The 20987-nt window shown below is 41.7% G+C and overlaps 1 protein-coding gene across 5 annotated transcripts in view; it reads left to right on the top strand.

Moving 5' to 3' along the window:
* Positions 1-5935, top strand: part of BORCS7 (BLOC-1 related complex subunit 7) — a 115971-nt gene extending 110036 nt beyond the window's left edge. For all 5 annotated transcript variants that reach the window (XM_077258644.1, XM_077258642.1, XM_077258643.1 and 2 more), the window contains one exon: positions 5180-5935. In XM_077258644.1, the coding sequence (XP_077114759.1) occupies positions 5180-5278 (99 nt within the window). In that variant the 3' untranslated portion in view covers positions 5279-5935. The remainder of the gene's footprint in view (positions 1-5179) is intronic.
* Positions 5936-20987: the final 15052 nt, after the last annotated feature.

Raw genomic sequence — 20987 nt, 5'->3', positions numbered from 1 at the left:
TTACTACAGTATATACAGTCATATGAAAAAGTTTGGGCACCCCTATTAATTTTAAGCTTAATGTTTTATAAAAATTGTTTTTTTTGCAACAGCTATTTCAGTTTCATATATCTAATAACTGTTGGTCACAGTAATGTTTCTGCCTTGAAATGAGGTTTATTGTACTAACAGAAAATGTGCAATCTACATTCAAACAAAATTTGACAGGTGCATAAGTATGGGCACCCTTATCATTTTCTTGTTTTAAATACTCCTACCTACTTTTTACTGACTTACTAAAGCACTTTTTTTTGTTTTGTAACCTCATTGAGCTTTGAACTTCATAGCCAGGTGAATGCAATCATGAGAAAAGCTACTTAAAGTGGCCACTTGCAAGTTGTTCTCCTGTTTGAATCTACTCTGAAGAGTGGCATCATGGGCTCCTCAAAACAACTGTCAAATGATCTGAAGACAAAGATTATTCAACATAGTTGTTCAGGGGAAGGATACAAAAAGCTGTCTAAGAGATTTAGCCTGTCAATTTCCACTGTGAGGAACATAGTAAGGAAATGGAAGAACACAGGTACAGTTCTTGTTAAGGCCAGAAGTGGCAGGCCAGGAAAAACATCAGAAAGGCAGAGAAGAAGAATGGTGAGATCAGTCAAGGACAATCCTCAGACCACTTCCAGAGAGATGCAGCATCAACTTGCTGCAGATGGTGTCACTGTGCATCGGTCAACTATACAACGCACTGTGTTTTTTTGCCGCCATGCATAATGCCTTTTTGTATGACCAAGCAACTGAATCTTGGTTTCATCAGTCCACAGGACCTTCTTCCAAAAATAAATTGGCTTCTCCAAATGTGCTTTTGCATACCTCAGCCGACTCTGTTTGTGGCGTGCTTGCAGAAACGGCTTCTTTCGCATCACTCTCCCATACAGCTTCTCCTTGTGCAAAGTGCGTTGTATAGTTGACCGATGCACAGTGACACCATCTGCAGCAAGTTGATGCTGCAGCTCTCTGGAGGTGGCCTGAGGATTGTCCTTGACTGATCTCACCATTCTTCTTCTCTGCCTTTCTGATGTTTTTCTTGGCCTGCCACTTCTGGCCTTAACAAGAACTGTACCTGTGTTCTTCCATTTCCTTACTATGTTCCTCACAGTGGAAATTGATAGGTTAAATCTCTGAGAAAGCTTTTTGTATCCTTCCCCTGAACAACTATGTTGAATAATCTTTGTTTTCAGATCATTTGACAGTTGTTTTGAGGAGCCCATGATGCCACTCTTCAGAGGAGATTCAAACAGGAGAACAACTTGCAAGTGGCCACTTTAAGTAGCTTTTCTCATGATTGCATACACCTAGCTATGAAGTTCAAAGCTCAATGAGGTTACAAAACAAAAAAAAGTGCTTTAGTAAGTCAGTAAAAAGTAGGTAGGAGTATTTAAAACAAGAAAATGATAAGGGTGCCCATACTTATGCACCTGTCAAATTTTGTTTGAATGTAGATTGCACATTTTCTGTTAGTACAATAAACCTCATTTCAAGGCAGAAACATTACTGTGTCCAACAGTTATTAGATATATGAAACTGAAATAGCTGTTGCAAAAAAAACAATTTTTATAAAACATTAAGCTTAAGATTAATAGGGGTGCCCAAACTTTTTCATATGACTGTAACATATTGGCTTTACATTCAAAGGTTAAAGGGGTGGTCCGGCACCTAAAATGTATTTTCGAAATATCTATCCTTACATCCAAACTACTTCTCTCTATCTAGTTAATCTCTAATTGTTTGTATCTGTACTTCCTGTGATGTGTTGTTTGAGAGGAGTCTCAAATGTGACATCACAGGAAGTTGGGGCTGCACTCACTCCGGCAGCGTCCATCGCCCCTCCTGGAACAGGAAGTCACAAGGGGGGGGGGGCAACCCTGAAGTTACCCACTAGTTTCTTGCATCGCTGCTCACTATGAAGAAGTCCTGGATCCTCGGTGATGGACACTGTGGCAAATGTGAGTGCAGCTCTGGCCCTCTGATTCTGTCTGCACCACTGCACTGAAAAGCTTCTGGGAGGAAATTAACTTTATTAAGTTCATCAGTGTAGAGCTGTCAGTCAGTTACAGCCGCCATCACTATATACTGAGTGGTGACTGAAGCCATGTCGGCAGCTCCTCTATGACTGAAAGCCGGAGGCTACTGTGAGGAGTAAAGTTAATTTTCTCCCCGTAACCGGGTTTTCAGTGCAGCAGCCACACAGCTTTAGAACACTATTAAACTACAGATTAACCCCGTATCTGCCGGTTAATAATGTTTTGGGACATGACAGGTTTCCTTTAACTGGAATGGAAGCATGGCTTAAGATATGTTAAGCTGCACCAAAATTTTGGCACAAAATGTGGTCTTGAAGTGGTTGTCTGGGCGTTTAAAGGGATTCTGTCAACACAGGATGACTAAGTCCCGCCACTTGGTGCTTCACCGGTGGGCCAATCATTTATATACACCTTCGCCCCTGCTTGTTTTCCCCCCTATCTCCACCCCTCTTCTTTGATTGACAGCTCTGGCTTCATAAAGCCAGAGAAGGGTGGGGATAGATGGGGGGAAAAAAAGCAGGTGAGAAGGTATATTTAAATGGCCCCGCCGGTTCTTGGTTTCAATAGTCATTCTGTGCTGACAGTCCCTTTAAACCTCTAATGACCTCCGCCATACATATGCAGCGCAAGCCGTAAGCAGGTGTATGGAGCGGGCTCAAGGGGTGAGCCTGCCCCATACCCAGCAGGTCCTGTATGTGTATTAAAACAAGGACCTGCCCTCTAACAATTGTGGTGACTTGCTAGCGCTTGTTAACCTGTTAAATGCTGCTATCAAACTCTGACAGCAACATTAAACACGCACCAACATGGGGGACTGTCATTCCATGAGCCCATTTTTGCCTATGACATGATCTTGGGTAGCTGATAGGTTGTCATAACAAAAAAATGCATAAAAGTTTAAATCACACCTTTTTTGCCCCATTAAAAATAAAGATATTAAAGAAATACATATATTTGGTATTGCCGCGTTCAGAAAAGTCCAATCTGTCAAGATATAAGAATAATTAATGAGATCAGAAAACATAAAAAAAATCAATAACGGCAAAATTACGTTTATACAGTCTCGGCAATTCCTCAAAAATGCTGTAACAAGCGAACAAAATGTCACATCCATCCCGACGTGGAATAACAAAAAACGTGGTCTAGTACTGCAAGAAGTAAGCCATCACGCAGCTCTATGGACTGAAAAATAAAAACCTTATGAGCCTCGTAAAATGTCGGCATAACCCCCCAATTTTTTTTTGGGGGGCAAACTTCTGATTTTTCTTTTTTATTTACCACGAAAATTTAAAAAAACTAGACATGTTTGTTATCGCTGTAATTATACTTTTGCTCAGAATCATATTGCGAGGTAATTTGTACCACAAAATGTACACGTTAGAAACAGTTCTCAAAAAATTGTCAGAATTGCTATTTTTTTTCTCACGATTTCTCCTCATTTGGATTTTTTTTCCCGTACACCTTGTGGTAAAATGAATATTGTCATTCAAAGGTACAACTCATCTCAGAAAAGAACAGCCCTCGTATGTCTATGTGGACACAAAAAAGAAAAGGTATAGCCCTGTCGTGAAGGGGTTAACATTGACTGTCTATCCTTAGGATAAGTCATCAATGTCTGATTAGTGGGCGTGCGACACCTGGCACCACCGCCGATTAACTTTTCCCAATGTCAGCGGCTGCTGGAATTTCTCTGTTACGGAATTGCACAGCTCCGTTGACTGTATAGTGGCCGCGGCTGGGTACTGCACCTATTCAAATCAATAGATGGCGGTCCTGGCCACTATTCCATCAATTAAGCTGTTTCGTCCGCCACCAACATCAGGAACAGCTGATCAGCAAGGAGGCCAGGTGTCGCACCCCCACCAGACATTGACCTATCCTTAATCCTGGACACCCCCTTTAAAATATACCAATCTAAGGTGGTCTAAAGTTAAACAAAAGTAGCTAAAGGTGCATGAAAGTTATCATCTAGCATACGCTACAGTGATAGATTAGGCAGTCTGAAAATGTTTCAGACTAAATATTGGGCACGATACATAAATCTGCCCCATTGTGTATTGTAGAGAATGGGCCCTGAGACACTACTCACAACTGTTACTTGTTCAGTTCTGCAGTAGATGATGACAGTAAAAAATCGGCAGATGTGCAATTTCTTTTTTTCATGCTCTTGGAATATCGAGGTCTCTAGAAAAGAACTGTGCGTACGAACACATGAGAAAGGAATGTTCCGTGTAAATATGCAGTATCGTACTCTGACCTTGCTTTGTGCTGGCCTGCATGATGGAAAATGAACTTCTAAAGGACAAAACGTGTTTTATGATAGACATACTCCATTAAAGGGTATTGCTAGGTGTGACCATTAATGGCTGGAACACTGCTGCAGGTCTGTGTTTTCACTGCGGTACCCCACACAGCGCCAATTTTGTCTGCGTGGCCATACCTGGTACTGCAGTTCAGCTTTATTTATCTGACCAGGACACAGCTGGGGTAACAATATAATTTTGCACACATGGGTACCGCGTCAGGCACTGTCGTATATGCCCTTCTTTATTCTACTGATCTTTGGGGTCCATATATTGGCCTCAACTGATTACATATTTATCCAATCCCTGGTATTATAATAAGTAACTAGCATTTGTCTATAAGTATGTGGTTTTTTTGTTGTTTTTTTTTTTTAATCCTCATGACTTATTTTGCCGTCAATTTTTTGGGGAAGAAACATCTGCAGGACTTTGAGTCTATCGGCCTGTCAACAGAACTTGTCCAACATCAGTCATATGGGCAAAACATGCTTAAAAATCAGTGTTCTCGGCAGCACATTGTTTTACGTAAACAGGTGGTATGCTGCCGAAAAAATTGTATGTTTTGGAGTTTTGTTTTGAATGCCAAAAGGCTTGGATGTAGCCGACTGGCAGTCGTTTAGTGGCGGTGGTTGGGACTTCTACACCCAGAGGGGATAGAAAGAGCAGCTCCAGTGCTGATTGAGGTACAGTCGAAATGATCTCAGGTTCCCTGTATTCTCTGCAACTAACTGATTTTATTTGTAATAATTTAAAAAAAAATCCAACTTCTTCCTTCATTTTTCATCTTTGTTTAATGCATTTTCCGTTTAGGAAATCATCAAGGATCCATTTCAACTGGCAGAGGAGCAGAACAAACTGCCCTTACCTTCCAGTTACAACAGCTGCTGTGGACCAAAAGGATGTTGCTAGGAAGAACTAATAAAAAGGCGTGGAAATGATGGCTCCTTTAGTCCTATTAATTGTAATTAGAATTTTATAATGCAAATTTTCAGAAAATATTATAGATTAAATAACCGCTAGAAGTACTTCTTTTATTCCTAAATAATTAGTAACGGAAAGAATAGCAGGTTAATAGCGTTCTGACACCTCCTCCAGAAATGACTGACAGCAGGCTCAGCAATAGGGCCGGCTGTCAGTCAGTGCCGGGGGCGGGAATACAGCCACCACTCTCTATGCACAGATCGGTGACAAAAAACGCGTCGGTGCCACCCTTATGACTGAAAGAGCGAGGCTGTCGGGAGGGGGAATAAAATTAATTTCCTCCTGGCAGCGGGACTCTCTATGTGGTGGCTGCACGGTGTCAGAACTCTATTAACCTGCAGATTAACTCCATATCTGCAGATCAATAGTGTTATTTTACAATGCAGGTTACCTTTAATGTATTTCCCAATGTACTGTAAAACCCTTTAAACCCTCCTATTAAATTATCTATCGAGAACCTGACATGTCAGTTTTTTTTAAATGCTTTAATTCCCACCAAAAAGAGCAATTCTGGAACTTTTTCTCTTACAATTCTGTACTATTGCACCATTACTAAATTGTATAAATAAATAGACAATTTTGCGTTATTTCTCCCCTTGTCATTGGGTTGTTTGGTCGTGTCCTTACAGATTGGACTTTCAGACAGTGTAAGCACGCACCCTTTTATCAAGCGGAATAGTAATGCCCAGTTGTCAGTATATTTCTGGATTTTACAGGTGGATTAATCTAGAAATGGCAGAACTTCGACTCTAGCCAAAGTAAAAGCATTCAGCAGAGCTGACAGGTTCGCTTTAAGTTTGATTTGTCTCTTCGGATTTAATCCTATTTTTGTTTAATGGAAAAGGGCAAGAATATTTTGATTGATATTTCGACTAATGGGATGAATGAAGAATAATAGGTCACAAGTCGTCTTGTTTAATAGGTCACAACCAAGTCTTAATTAATATTAATTTTTTTTGCTTTTATTTAATAATTTCAATAACAATGATATCAAATTTTATCCACTATAAAAAGTTTATGCAAGATATCTTTTTTTGGGAAAATTAAATGTGTAATTATGTGTAAGGATTGGGGAGTATTATAGTTTCAGAATAAAGATGACCTGGTAGAGGGCATACAGAGTAGAATTTCAATATTTGCAGATGCTACGTAACTCTGCTGGGTAATAATTAGCAGGGGAGGATAATTTAATGTTACATAAGCTGGGGCTTGGGCTGAGAAATAGCAATTGAAGTTCAATGTAGATAAATTTAAGGGTGTGCACTTTGGCAGAGGACACTGGGTAAAACTGTCACTGAAAAGACACGGGTGTATGGGTGTTGGCAAATGTAACTGTAGTAACCAATGCCAGGCAGCTGCTGCTAAGGCTAATAAAATAATGGGATCCATTAAAAGCGGCCTAGATGCTCATGACAAGAGCATAGTTTTGCATACAAGTCACTAGTGAGGCCACACAGAATACCTTGTACAATTATGGTCTCCGGTGTGTAAGAAGGACATAGCTGAAAAAGAGTAGATGCAGAGAAAAGCGACCAAGATTATTAAGGTAATGAGTAAACTGCAGAAGACAGATTATTAAATTTGGAAAAAAGCGAAGACTTAGGGGCAATCTTATTACAGTATACAAATATATTAGGGGATTTCAGCCATACAATGACAGAACATCTGTGAAGCTAGTCACTTCTCACGGCCAAGTTGTGAGTCAGGATGATGAAAGAGTTGAATCAAAGCAAAACCAGAACATGAATATCACCAAAAAGCGTACAGGCAAAATAAGATTAAAAATATGCCTTTATTCAATAGGTGTGGCAGAAGGTTACATAATAATAATAAAATTTAAATTACAAGTGCGCAATGACAGGACCATGAAAATACATAACCATTAGCAACAACCAATATAAAATAGTTATGTACTGAATTATACAGCAAACCGCCTTACTATGCAAGAAAGCAAAATATTAATTAAAGTGAATAATGTGCAAACAAGGCAATATACAATGAAAATTGATCAAATAAAGTGCAACATAGTGCTTACGTGTAAACAACATCAATAGGATCAACTACTGACTGTGATAAAAAATATATATATATATTTCACATAGATAAACCTAAAGTGCAAAAAAAATCTACCATAGTGGTATATTATACCAGAGAGGCGTGCTGAATAAGATAAAGGTTGTGCAGTGATAGTAAGATTTTATCTCAGCAATACATATATATACACGCATATGCCAGAAAAGGATATATTAAATACGCATATGCCAAAGGGGATATATTAAATCAGGTGTGTTCACCCAATGCGATAATAATGATAGAGGTATTACAGCAATGTATGTATATATATGAAGATTGTACCTAAAGGGTCTGCAGGGTCCTGTGCCTGTGCACCCCGACGTACGTTTCGGAGGATTTCCTTAGTCAAGGAAATGACGAATGTTATTATGTAACCTTCTGCCACACCTATTGAATAAAGGCATATTTTTTATCTTATCTTGCCTGTACGCTTTTTGGTGATATTCATGTTCTGGTTTTGCTTTGATTAAACCCATACTTGTATAGTGGATTCCACTAATCTTTCACAGCACACCCTCACATCCCCATTTCATCTAAATATATGAGATTATCTTAAAATATATGTAAATAATAATTGATTATTTTTCTGGGATAGTTTTGGCTGTTCTGTGTGTCTCTAGGATGATGAAAGAGTTCAAGGTCAGAAGCCAGGAGGGTACGTCATAAACAGAAGGAAGAGACAAAAGCGTAGTCAGGTAACGTTACGAGGTCAGAATACCAGGAGGATAGCAAATCAGAGCAGAAGGGGTTAAATAGACGGATGGTCAGAACGATGTCCAAGGTCAGGCAATGAAAGATCAACATGCAGCACACAAGGCACAGAGAGAATAAGCCACACTTAGCTGAATGTATGTCTGGCAGAGGTCTGGGAGAAACATCTGAGTTAAGTAGCCTTGCAATCACCTGGGATAATGAACACTTGGAGACAGCCAGTGCCTTCCAGCCTCAGCCGAGCTGTCAATCAACACACTGACAACTCAGCACGATGCTGCACCAGACTGGATGATTGAGCTGTCAATCAAAGTACCGACAGTTTCAGCACGCCCCTTTACCAGATTGGATGGCTGAGCTGTCAGTAACGGTATCCCAGACATACTGAGGGGTGGAATTGTGACACCATCAATATCTTTAAAGTGGTCTGTCGTGTTGAAATATTTTTGTTCAATATTCACTGGTCCATGAACGATCTTTATGTGAAAGAATATGCCCAAAACCACTCCAAAAAGAGATTCTGCCCTCCACCAAGTGTCATTAAATATGTATGGCCACCAGTAATTAAGCTAGAGGCTCATGGGTCCCAATGTAAAATTAGGCCCCCAACTTTCAAAGGTCCTTAAATAATGGTCTTCTCATATGAGTCAAAGGAAACAAGTGGAGAAAGGGGAAAGGAGAGTCAGCTCACCATTGATGCAGCCATAATCCTGATGACAAGCGCACGGAAAAGCCTGGGATCTGGCTGAGGCAAACAAAGAGGAAAAATCCAGCATAGAAGTAGGTAACTAAAATGTTAAATTTTATTAAAGAAATAAATCACATCCATAAAAACATGGTGAATGCAGTTCTGGTCACAGTGGAATCAACCGACGCATTTCAGCTCCGATGAGCCTTATTCATGGTTGTTCCTTTTAGGCCCTTTTAAGATCCATTGCCCAGGTGCAACTTCTGATGGCCAACGGAATGACTATTGTTCAATTCAAACTAAAATGTTCACGACTGCATTGGCAATGATTGTTAATCAGTCAATCGTTGCTTTAACAGTTGCCCAACCACCACCCTACTTCGCTGTAATATTTAAGGAGTTTTCCGCTTTAGTTTTAAACTTTATAGTGACTTGACTGCTGAGGCCAAGACAGGACGTGATGACATGATGAGCGCCAGTGACTTGACTGCTGAAGCCAACTGGTTGAATCTGAAGCTAATCAGTGACTGGTGGTCGTGATATGATCACTTGTGGTGTGGTGGAGTCTTTATATAGGCAGCCATTGATTGTTATGATGTAGATAGAGTCGCTTTGTACCTTATCGATATTCATTTTCTACAGTATTCCCCTATTTGAGGTGGGCACCGAAATGTGGTGGACTGCGTTTTGGTGCCCATCTCAAATAGAAGAATACTGCTGAAAATGATGATCGACAGATTACAAAGTTAATCTGCAACATTAAAGTCAATGGCCCCGTCAGAGCAAATATCCTAAGTTTTTAGGGCTTCAGATGTAAGCCCTGATGGATAAAACAGTATGTGAACATACACTTAGTCTCTATTATCCACCTTGCATCTATTTTTAGGAGTAAGTCATGGTGATTGCCTCCTGACTTACATATACTGTATACAGGTGCTTCTCACAAAATTAGAATATCATCAAAAAGTTAATTTATTTCAGTTCTTCCATACAAAAAGTGAAACTCATATATAGAGTCATTACAAACAGAGTGATCTATTTCAAGTGTTTATTTCTGTTAATGTCCATGATTATGGCTTACAGCCAATAACAACCCAAAAGTCATTATCTCAGTAAATTAGAAAAATGTACAAAAAACACCTACAAAGGCTTGTAAGGGTTTTAAAAGGTCCCTTAGTCTGTTTCAGTAGGCTCCACAATCATGGGAAAGACTGCTGACTTGACATATGTCCAGAAGGTAGTCATTGCCACACTCCACAAGAACAGTAAATTTTGCATTTCATTTGGAAATTAAGGTCCCAGAGTCTGGAGGAGAGTGGAGAGGCCACAATCCAAGCTGGTTGAGGTCTAGTGTGAAGTTTCCACAATCAGTGATGGTTTGGGGAGCCATGTCATCTGCTTGTGTAGGTTCACTGTGTTTTATCAAGACCAAAGTCAGCGCAGCCGTCTACCAGGAAATTTTAGAGCATTTCATGCTTCCCTCTGCCGACACGCTTTATTGAGATGGAAATTTAATTCTCCAGCAGGACTTGGCACCTGTCCACACTGCCAAAAGTACCAATACCTGGTTTAAAAACAACAGTATCACTGTGCTTGATTGGCAGCAAACTCGCCTGACCTTAATCCCATAGAGAATCTATGGGATATTGCCAAGAGGAAGATGAGAGACACCAGACCCAACAATGCAGAGGAGCTGAAGGATGCTATCAAAGCAACCTGGGCTTCCATAACACCTCAGCAGTGCCACAGGCTGATCGCCTCCATGACACACCGCATTGATGCAGTAATTGATGCAAAAGGAGCCCGACCAAGTATTGAGTGCATTTACTGATTATACATTTCAGTAGGTCAATATTTTGGATTTTAAAATCATTTTTCAAGCTGGTGTTATAAAGTATTCGAATTTACTGATATAATGACTTTTGTGTTTTCACAATCGGACCAGGGAAAAGGGGAAGCAACCAGAAAGGAGGGGGGAGCAGGTCATATTTAAACATTTAAACAAGCAAATGAACATCAACAACACCCCATTGTTTAATGTAGTTGGTGTGGCTCACATTAACCCCATACACACTAAAGCATTGCAACCGATGCCAAACTAGCAACTGTATAGGGGGATAGGAAACTGGAAAAAAAAGGGGCCAGCTTGTCTTGGCAGTCATTGCTGTCTTAGCCTTAGGCTACATCCCAACCCCATGGTCAGTAATCGGCAGCGGTTGGACACCCAAAGCGCTGCCGGCTTTTGAACGCAGGTGATTCTGCATGTGTTCATTGAACCGTGCAGAATCACCGCGCCCAGTACATTGGACAGGTGAAATTTATCTTGCAGAGACTGAGCGCCACATGTCCGTATATGCAGGGAAGCCGTGGGTGCCAGTGCATCCATAGTGGAGATGGGATTTATTGAAATCCCATTCACTATGCTGTAACATCTGGCTGCTGTGGGTTGGACGCTGCAAATGTATGCAGCGTCCAGCCCGCAGCATTTACTAACCGCAGGAACATACCCTTAGGGTACACGTGCTAGATGAGAATTCCATTTCTGTATACAGTTGTGTTTACTAAACGAGCGTCCGTGCTTGATTACGCTGTGCCGTTGGTGAGACCTAGGAAGCGTATGACCGCGCAAATGGTATTTGCCTTTGCAGTCCACTCTCCCCCTCCTGTAACAGTGTATTAGTTTGCCATAACAAAAAATTAAAAAAAAGTTAAAAGACTCATACTGGTGAGTGCCACGTTGTTAATCTTTGAACTATTTAATTATCAACATACATTTACGCACGTCATGTCTTTTAATGTATAGTCTGTTTCTCTCTCTTGAGCCACAGCCCGATTCGTCTCTGTCCATATGCTGATAGTTATTTTGGCCTTGTGTTCCTTCAGTTAATGTGTTTTCCATTCTTTCTTTTGCTCCTGTCCTATCACATTTTTGGATGGGCTTTACATAATCATCTCTCACTGAGTTTCCTTGCTGGCTATACTTCTATTTAGATGGTGTTAGGAGTTCCAGCTCTTCCAATAGGGATTTTCTTGCTTGAGTAACCCAGTTGCTTTTCCTGCAGTCTGACTGTGTGTTCTCCTTCCCAGCACCCTTCCCTTTCTTTTATGTTTGGGGGTCAGGGAGATTTTTCACTCTTTGTATTTTTTGCCTATTTTTATTTATCCATGTCTATCCTGTGTGAAGGTGTTTAGTTTCTTACCCTGTGATCTCGTGTTTCCCTGCACTTTCTCCTTCCCCTTTTGGAGGATTTGTGTTGCGGTCTCCCCTCTGGTTCCTTAGGAGGTACAAGAAACCCCTTGGATGAACTTTTAGGTAGCCAGGTCCGAGGAGGTGTTTTTATCTGTGTGATTAGGGACTTTCCTAGAGTGAACAGGGAATAGTTGAGTGCAAGTACGGCATCTCTCATTGTAAGTCCGTTCCTTCAACTGTTACCCGTGTGAGTGTGTGAACAGGTTCATAACAGCGCAGTTGAGCATCACCAAAGAAGAGTTCTTGTTTGTACACCACGGTGGTATATAGCAGTTATTGCTTATGAAAATACTAGATATCGCCGATCGCAGACATACTTTATTTATGGACATATACAGTTATATGAAAAAGTTTGGGCACCCCTATTAATCTTAAGCTTAATGTTTTATAAAAATTGTTTTTTTGCAACAGCTATTTCAGTTTCATATATCTAATAACTGTTGGACACAGTAATGTTTCTGCCTTGAAATGAGGTTTATTGTACTAACAGAAAATGTGCAATCTGCATTCAAACAAAAATTTGACAGGTGCATAAGTATGGGCACCCTTATCATTTTCTTGTTTTAAATACTCCTACCTACTTTTTACTGATTTACTAAAGCACTTTTTTGGGTTTGGAACCTCATTGAGCTTTGAACTTCATAGCCAGGTGTATGCAATCATGAGAAAAACTACTTAAAGTGGCCACTTGCAAGTTGTTCTCCTGTTTGAATCTCCTCTGAAGAGTGGCATCATGGGCTCCTCAAAACAACTGTCAAATGATCTGAAAACAAACATTATTCAACATAGCTGTTCAGGGGAAGGATACAAAAAGCTGTCTCAGAGACTTAACCTGTCAATTTCCACTGTGAGGAACATAGTAAGGAAATGGAAGAACACAGGTACAGTTCTTGTTAAGGCCAGAAGTGGCAGGCCAAGAAAAACATCAGAAAGGCAGAGAAGAAGAATGGTGAGATCAGTCAAGGACAATCCTCAAACCACCTCCAGAGAGCTGCAGCATCAACTTGCTGCAGATGGTGTCACTGTGCATCGGTCAACTATACAACGCACTGTGTTTTTTTGCCACCATGCATAACGCCTTTTTGTATGACCAAACAACTCAATCTTGGGTTTCATCAGTCCACAGGACCTTCTTCCAAAAAGAAATTGGCTTCTCCAAATGTGCTTTTGCATACCTCAGCCGACTCTGTTTGTGGCGTGCTTGCAGAAACGGCTTCTTTCGCATCACTCTCCCATACAGCTTCTCCTTGTTCAAAGTGCGTTGTATAGTTGACCGATGCACAGTGACACCATCTGCAGCAAGTTGATGCTGCAGCTCTCTGGAGGTGGTCTGAGGATTGTCCTTGACTGATCTCACCATTCTTCTTCTCTGCCTTTCTGATGTTTTTCTTGGCCTGCCACTTCTGGCCTTAACAAGAACTGTACCTGTGTTCTTTCATTTCCTTACTATGTTCCTCACAGTGGAAATTGACAGGTTAAATCTCTGAGACAGCTTTTTGTATCCTTCCTCTGAACAACTATGTTGAATAATCTTTGTTTTCAGATCATTTGACAGTTGTTTTGAGGAGCCCATGATGCCACTCTTCAGAGGAGATTCAAACAGGAGAACAACTTGCAAGTGGCCACTTTAAGTAGCTTTTCTCATGATTGCATACACCTGGCTATGAAGTTCAAAGCTCAATGAGGTTACAAAACCAAAAAAAGTGCTTTAGTAAGTCAGTAAAAAGTAGGTATTAGTATTTAAAACAAGAAAATGATAAGGGTGCCCATACTTATGCACCTGTCAAATTTTGTTTGTATGCAGATTGCACATTTTCTGTTAGTACAATAAACCTCATTTCAAGGCAGAAACATTACTGTGTCCAACAGTTATTAGATACAGTGGGGCAAAAAAGTATTTAGTCAGTCAGCAATAGTGCAAGTTCCACCACTTAAAAAGATGAGAGGCGTCTGTAATTTACATCATAGGTAGACCTCAACTATGGGAGACAATCTGAGCAAAAAAAATCCAGAAAATCACATTGTCTGTTTTTTTATCATTTTATTTGCATATTATGGTGGAAAATAAGTATTTGGTCAGAAACAAAATTTCATCTCAATACTTTGTAAAATATCCTTTGTTGGCAATGACAGAGGTCAAACGTTTTCTGTAAGTCTTCACAAGGTTGTCACACACTGTTGTTGGTATGTTGGCCCATTCCTCCATGCAGATCTCCTCTAGAGCAGTGATGTTTTTGGCTTTTCGCTTGGCAACACGGACTTTCAACTCCCTCCAAAGGTTTTCTATAGGGTTGAGATCTGGAGACTGGCTAGGCCACTCCAGGACCTTGAAATGCTTCTTACGAAGCCACTCCTTCGTTGCCCTGGCGGTGTGCTTTGGATCATTGTCATGTTGAAAGACCCAGCCACGTTTCATCTTCAATGCCCTTGCTGATGGAAGGAGGTTTGCACTCAAAATCTCACGATACATGGCCCCATTCATTCTTTCATGTACCCGGATCAGTCGTCCTGGCGCCTTTGCAGAGAAACAGCCCCAAAGCATGATGTTTCCACCACCATGCTTTACAGTAGGTATGGTGTTTGATGGATGCAACCCAGTATTCTTTTTCCTCCAAACACGACAAGTTGTGTTTCTACCAAACAGTTCCAGTTAGGTTTCATCAGACCATAGGACATTCTCCCAAAACTCCTCTGGATCATCCAAATGCTCTCTAGCAAACTTCAGACGGGCCCGGACATGTACTGGCTTAAGCAGTGGGACACGTCTGGCACTGCAGGATCTGAGTCCATGGTGGCGTAGTGTGTTACTTATGGTAGGCCTTGTTACATTGGTCCCAGCTCTCTGCAGTTCATTCACTAGGTCCCCCCGCGTGGTTCTGGGATTTTTGCTCACCGTTCTTGTGATCATTCTGACCCCACGGGGTGGGATTTTGCGTGGAGCCCCAGATCGAGGGAGATTATCAGTGGTCTTGTATGTCTTCCATTTTCTAATTATTGCTCCCACTGTTGATTTCTTCACTCCAAGCTGGTTGGCTATTGCAGATTCAGTCTTCCCAGCCTGGTGCAGGGCTACAATTTTGTTTCTGGTGTCCTTTGACAGCTCTTTGGTCTTCACCATAGTGGAGTTTGGAGTCAGACTGTTTGAGGGTGTGCACAGGTGTCTTTTTATACTGATAACAAGTTTAAACAGGTGCCATTACTACAGGTAATGAGTGGAGGAAAGAGGAGACTCTTAAAGAAGAAGTTACAGGTCTGTGAGAGCCAGAAATCTTGATTGTTTGTTTCTGACCAAATACTTATTTTCCACCATAATATGCAAATAAAATGATAAAAAAAAATAAAAATGTGATTTTCTGGATTTTTATTTCTCAGTTTGTCTCCCATAGTCTACCTATGATGTAAATTACAGACGCCTCTCATCTTTTTAAGTGGTGGAACTTGCACTATTGCTGACTGACTAAATACTTTTTTGCCCCACTGTATATGAAACTGAAATAGCTGTTGCAAAAAAAACCAATTTTTATAAAACATTAAGCTTAAGATTAATAGGGGTGCCCAAACTTTTTCATATAACTGTATATTATTATTACACCAAATATTAATGACAACAGAAAGCCGCCTATGTTACAACACTGGCCTTGCCCTTAGCAGAACATGCTTACAGAATGGTGACATCAATTATAAGTCATGATTGTTATGTCTAAAATGACTGCAATGTCTGTATCAGGTCTCTTCTGATGCAAGGTTTAACTGAGCCAACCTCACAAGGACTAAAATTCAAGACACCAATGTATTCTTTTAGGTTTTTTTTTTTAATTATTTACTAGAAAAGTATGAATTACATTTGTTTACAATTTTCAAGAATTTGCTGAACTTGATGAGATCAAACTGTTCTTCCTTGGAGACTCCTTTTTGGGAAGCAGGGAATTGTGGTACAAAAAAAAGTTTAATTGAGTGTAGTAAAAAAGGTATGGTAAAATAAAAAGTGGCAATATCAATGGATGGAATAATGTAAAAGAAAAAAAGAAACATACTAGGACATCTGGCAATAAGAATGTACAGTGGCATGTACAAATTTGGGCACCCCTGGTCAAAATTACTGTTATTGTGAACAGTTAAGTTGAAGATGAAATGATCTCAAAAAGGCCTAAAGTCAAAGATGACACATTACCTTTGCATTTTAGGAATATATATATATATATTTTGTCATTTTTATATTTTTTTAAATTACAAAAAGGAAAATGGGCCTATGCAAAAGATTGGGCACCCTTGGAGATTTGTGTGATCCAATAACTTTAACCAAGGTTTCAGACCTTAATTAGTTTGTTAGGGTAGGTGCCCACGATCAGCAAACACTGCGGGTTGGACGCTGCGTACTTGTGCAGCGTCCAACCCGCAGCGTCCAGCTGTTACAGCATAGTGGATGGGATTTCAAGAGAAATTTCGCCCGTACAATGTATTGGACACGGTGAATCCATATGGTTCAGTGAACACGTGCGGCTTCACCTGGCCCCAATAGACGGCAGCGCTTTGGACGCAGCGAACATACACTGCGTCCAAAGCGCTGCTAGTTCTGGATCGTGGGCACATAGCCTTAGCGCTATGGCTTGTTCACTACTGTCACTAGGAAAGGCCAGGTGGTGAAATCCTGCCTAAACAGCGGAGGATGGCACCCTAAAAATGCGACAGTGGCGCCCCGCTCCTCGGCGGCTCTCCCTAGAGTCCCTAGTGCGCTCTCATCAATGTAAACGTAAATGTCCAAAGCCCTGTAGCCACAATCGACTAGCATTGTCTTATATGACCAGAGGACAGCACTTCCAAACCCACCAACAAAGGAGGAAAGAGGGAGGAGATTAATCAAAAGGTGGAGGGAGATGGTGGTATAAACCCAGGTATAGTGCTGCACAATTTCGGTAGAAACTATAGCTGGAAAGTACTATCTGCTCCCTTCACTGGACCTCTGTTAGCAGGAACAAAGCTGACAAAGTGTGTGTCCAAGATTTAGAGTAAAAATGTAGATAAATATAGATAACTTGACCATGATGTATAATAATATTTTAGGTGATTATTGTACTGTACATTAGCTCTTACTGTCAGCAGCCCTGACATGCGTTTCACGTTGGCTTCCTCGGTGGGGCCGTGGAAGGAGGTTATTCCACATTACCATGGTCAGGCTATTCATAGTCATCTACATTTTTACTCAATCTTGCTAGTAATACTATGTGAACGCTGTTCTCTTACTTTGGTGCCATCTTGTGGCCACACTAGATTACTGCCTGCTATTACCTTCCCTCCTAATTACTGACCTTGTGAATGGATATATATTTTTTGCTACCCTTAAACCTTTCCATGGTTTATCGTATACTTAGAAATGGGAGATTACGTCAGTCAGGATGTACTCTGTGGGCGGACGTGGCACCCAATGTGCTCCCATCCCACAGAATATCGAAGCAGTGTCTCCAGTGATGTATATGTCCCAGCCCAGGGTCTCCAGTGATGTATATGTCTGAGGCCAGCATCTCCAGTCATGTATATGTCCCAGCCCAGTGTCTCCAGTCATGTATACGTCCCAGCCCAGTGTCTCCAGTCATGTATATGTCCTAGCCCAGTGTCTCCAGTCATGTATATGTCCTAGCCCAGTGTCTCCAGTGATGTATATGTCCCAGCCCAGCGTCTCCAGTGATGTATATGTCCTAGCCCAGTGTCTCCAGTGATGTATATGTCCTAGCCCAGTGTCTCCAGTCATGTATATGTCCTAGCCCAGTGTCTCCAGTGATGTATATGTCCTAGCTGTTATGATCCTTAGTGGTTGAGGATCACAAATTACTCCAGCTAACTGTTATGATCCTTAGTGGTTGAGGATCACAAATTACTCCAGCTAAGTAACAAACATAGGACAAGCTCTAGGGAGGTGGCAAACTAGACTAACCGCAAATCTGAACCTATCCAAACACACTAGAAGTAGCCGGTGAACGTGCCTAAAAATCCTAGATGTCTCGAGCCAGCCTGAGGAACTAACTACCCCTAGAGAGAAAGAAAGACCTCTCTTGCCTCCAGAGAAATAATCCCCAAAGATATAGAAGCCCCCAACAAATAATAACGGTGAGGTAAGAGGAAGGAACATACACAGGGGTGAAAGCAGATTCAGCAAATGAGGCCCACTAATACTAGATAGCAGAAAATAGAAAAGGGAATCTATGCGGTCAGTAAAAAACCCTTACAAAATATCCACTCTGAGATTTCAAGAAACCCCACACCAACTAACAGTGTGGGGGGAGAAACTCAGTCCCCTAGAGCAACCAGCAAGCGAGGAAATCACATTTTAGCAAGCTGGACGACAAACATAATGAATGCTGATAATCAAAAAATGAACAAACAAAAACTTGGCTTGTCTTGGAGAGACTGGGAGCAAGGTAGTCACAAGGAATCTGAAGAGCACTGAATACATTGATAGCAGGCAAGGAACTGAGTCTCCAGGTGAGCTAAATAGGAAACCAACCAAGGATAACGAACCAGCTGATGCTGCCAACCTGCAGAAAGACAACACTACACAGTACCGCTTGTGACCACTAGAAGGAGCCCAAAAATAGAGTTCACAACACCTAGCCCAGTGTCTCCAGTGATGTATATGTCCCAGCCCAGTGTCTCCAGTGATGTATATGTCCCAGCCCAGTGTCTCCAGTGATGTATATGTCCCAGCCCAGTGTTTCCAGTGATGTATATGTCCTAGTCCAGTGTCTCCAGTGATGTATACACTCAGGCTCGGACAGGTCCATTGGGTAACAGGGGAATCCCCCGGTGGGCCCCTGTGCAGATCTGGGCCTCCAACCCCACTGTATGGTCAGTACTTGGCATAATTCACATGATTCACTCTGTACAGAAATAAAGCAGCATCTCATCATTCATTAACCAAACTACCCAATGTATTATTATATAGAGATACAGGTAAATTTGTGAACGAGGGTAGTGTAATGTTTGTATGCAGGTGAAAAGTGGGCCCCCAAAGTCAATGTTACTGGTGAGCCCTTGTCACCCCAGTCCGACACTGTATACACTACCGTTCAAAAGTTTAGATTCACTTAGAAATGTCCTTATTTTTGAAAGAAAAGCACATTTTTTTCCAATGAAGCTAACATTAAATGATTCAGAAATACACTTTATACATATGTTCATAGGTGTACAACAACCATCACTACAGTGTTCTTATGATACTTTGTGTTTGCTGTGTAAGAAGGCTAATGGATGGTTAGAATACCCTTGAAAACCCTTGTTCAAGTATGTTAGCACAGCTGAAAACAGTTTGGCTGATTAGAGAACCTATGAACCTGCCCTTCCTTTGAGCTAGTTGAGAATCTGCAGCATTACATTTGTTGGTTCCATTACACTCTCAAAATGGCCAGAAAAAAAAGAACTTCTGTAGTTTGAGAAATTGACTCCTCACTGGTCCTCAACTGGCAGCTTCATTAAATAGTACACGCAAAATGCCAGTGTCAATATCTACAGTGAAGAGGCGACTCCGGGATGCTGGCCTTCAGGGCAGAGTGGCAAAGAAAAAGCCATATCTGAGACTGGCTAATAAAATGAAAAGATTAATATGGGCAAAAGAACACAGACATTGGACAGAGGAAGATTCGATAAAAGTGTTATGGACAATCAAATCCAAGTTTGAGGTGTTTGAATCACACAAAAGAACCTTTGTGAGATGCAGAACAACTGAAAAGATGCTGGAAGAGTGCCTGACGCCATCTGTCAAGCATGGTGGAGGTAATGTGATGGTCTAGGGTTGTGTAACGAATGTAAGGCACAGATCGTGAAGTTCACAATCGTTTTTATTATGATTTAACGTGGAACCTCGGGACCACGGTCCGAGGGGCTCCGAAGGGGGCATGACTACGTGAGCCCCAGACACCCGGGTCTGAATTGAATGCCTGGGGGACACGGGTGCTACCTCCAGTTAGACCCTGGACTCGTGGCAGCTGTCCCAGCGGGACAGACAAACAAGCAGGGTTAGCAGGAGACGTGGAGCTAACCAGATGATACCGGCTGTATGGGTAGGAGTTGGTACCAGCGGTACTGGCTTTGTCCGAAGATGAGGATGGCAGATTGGCGGGATGAGATAAAACTGGCATAGAGCAGACGTCGTCCAGGATAGCCGGGTAACAGGTAGCTGATGATCTGTGGAGACAGACAGTATAAGCGGAGCACTGGCAGAGGACTTCAGAAACAGAGGCACATGCTAGCAGGAACCGGAAGAAGCAACAGTGGATACTTGTTGCTCCGGCGCCCTCCCTATGGAGGAGGGGCTAGAAATAGTGATCATCAGCACGCCATTGGTCAGAAGCACTTTTGTAAAATGCCTCTTTAAGAGACCGGGAGCGAGCGTGTGTGCGACCTAAGCATTCTGCGCGAGAAGCTGCTTGCCGCACGCCAGGATGCAGAGGAGGAAGGGGAAGCAGAGGCTGTATTAGGACAGCATGAAGCCGGCACAGAGCAGGAGTCCCGACGGGGACCCCGTGAAGGTACAGGGACCGGACGTGGTGTAACAGGTTGCTTTGGTGCTGGTAAAGTGGGAGATTTGTACAAGGTAAAAGGGATATTGAATAAGGAAGGCTATCACTCCATTTTGAAACACCATGCCATACCCTGTGGACAGCGCTTGATTGGAGCCAATTTCATCCTACAACAGGACAGTGACCCAAAGCACACCTCCAAACTGTGCAAGAACTATTTAGGGAAGAAGCCGGCAGCTGGTATTCTATCTGTAATGGAGTGGCCAGCACAGTCACCAGATCTCAACCCCATTGAGCTGTTGTGGGAGCAGCTTGACCGTATGGTGCACAAAAAGTGCCCATCATGCCAAACCAACTTGTGGGAGGGGATTCTGGAAGCATGGGGGGAAATTTTTCCATATTACC

Source organism: Ranitomeya variabilis, chromosome 4 (genome assembly GCF_051348905.1).
Source record: "Ranitomeya variabilis isolate aRanVar5 chromosome 4, aRanVar5.hap1, whole genome shotgun sequence".
In the NCBI taxonomy this organism is placed as follows: domain Eukaryota; kingdom Metazoa; phylum Chordata; class Amphibia; order Anura; family Dendrobatidae; genus Ranitomeya; species Ranitomeya variabilis.
This window is presented reverse-complemented; position numbering and strand designations above follow the sequence as displayed.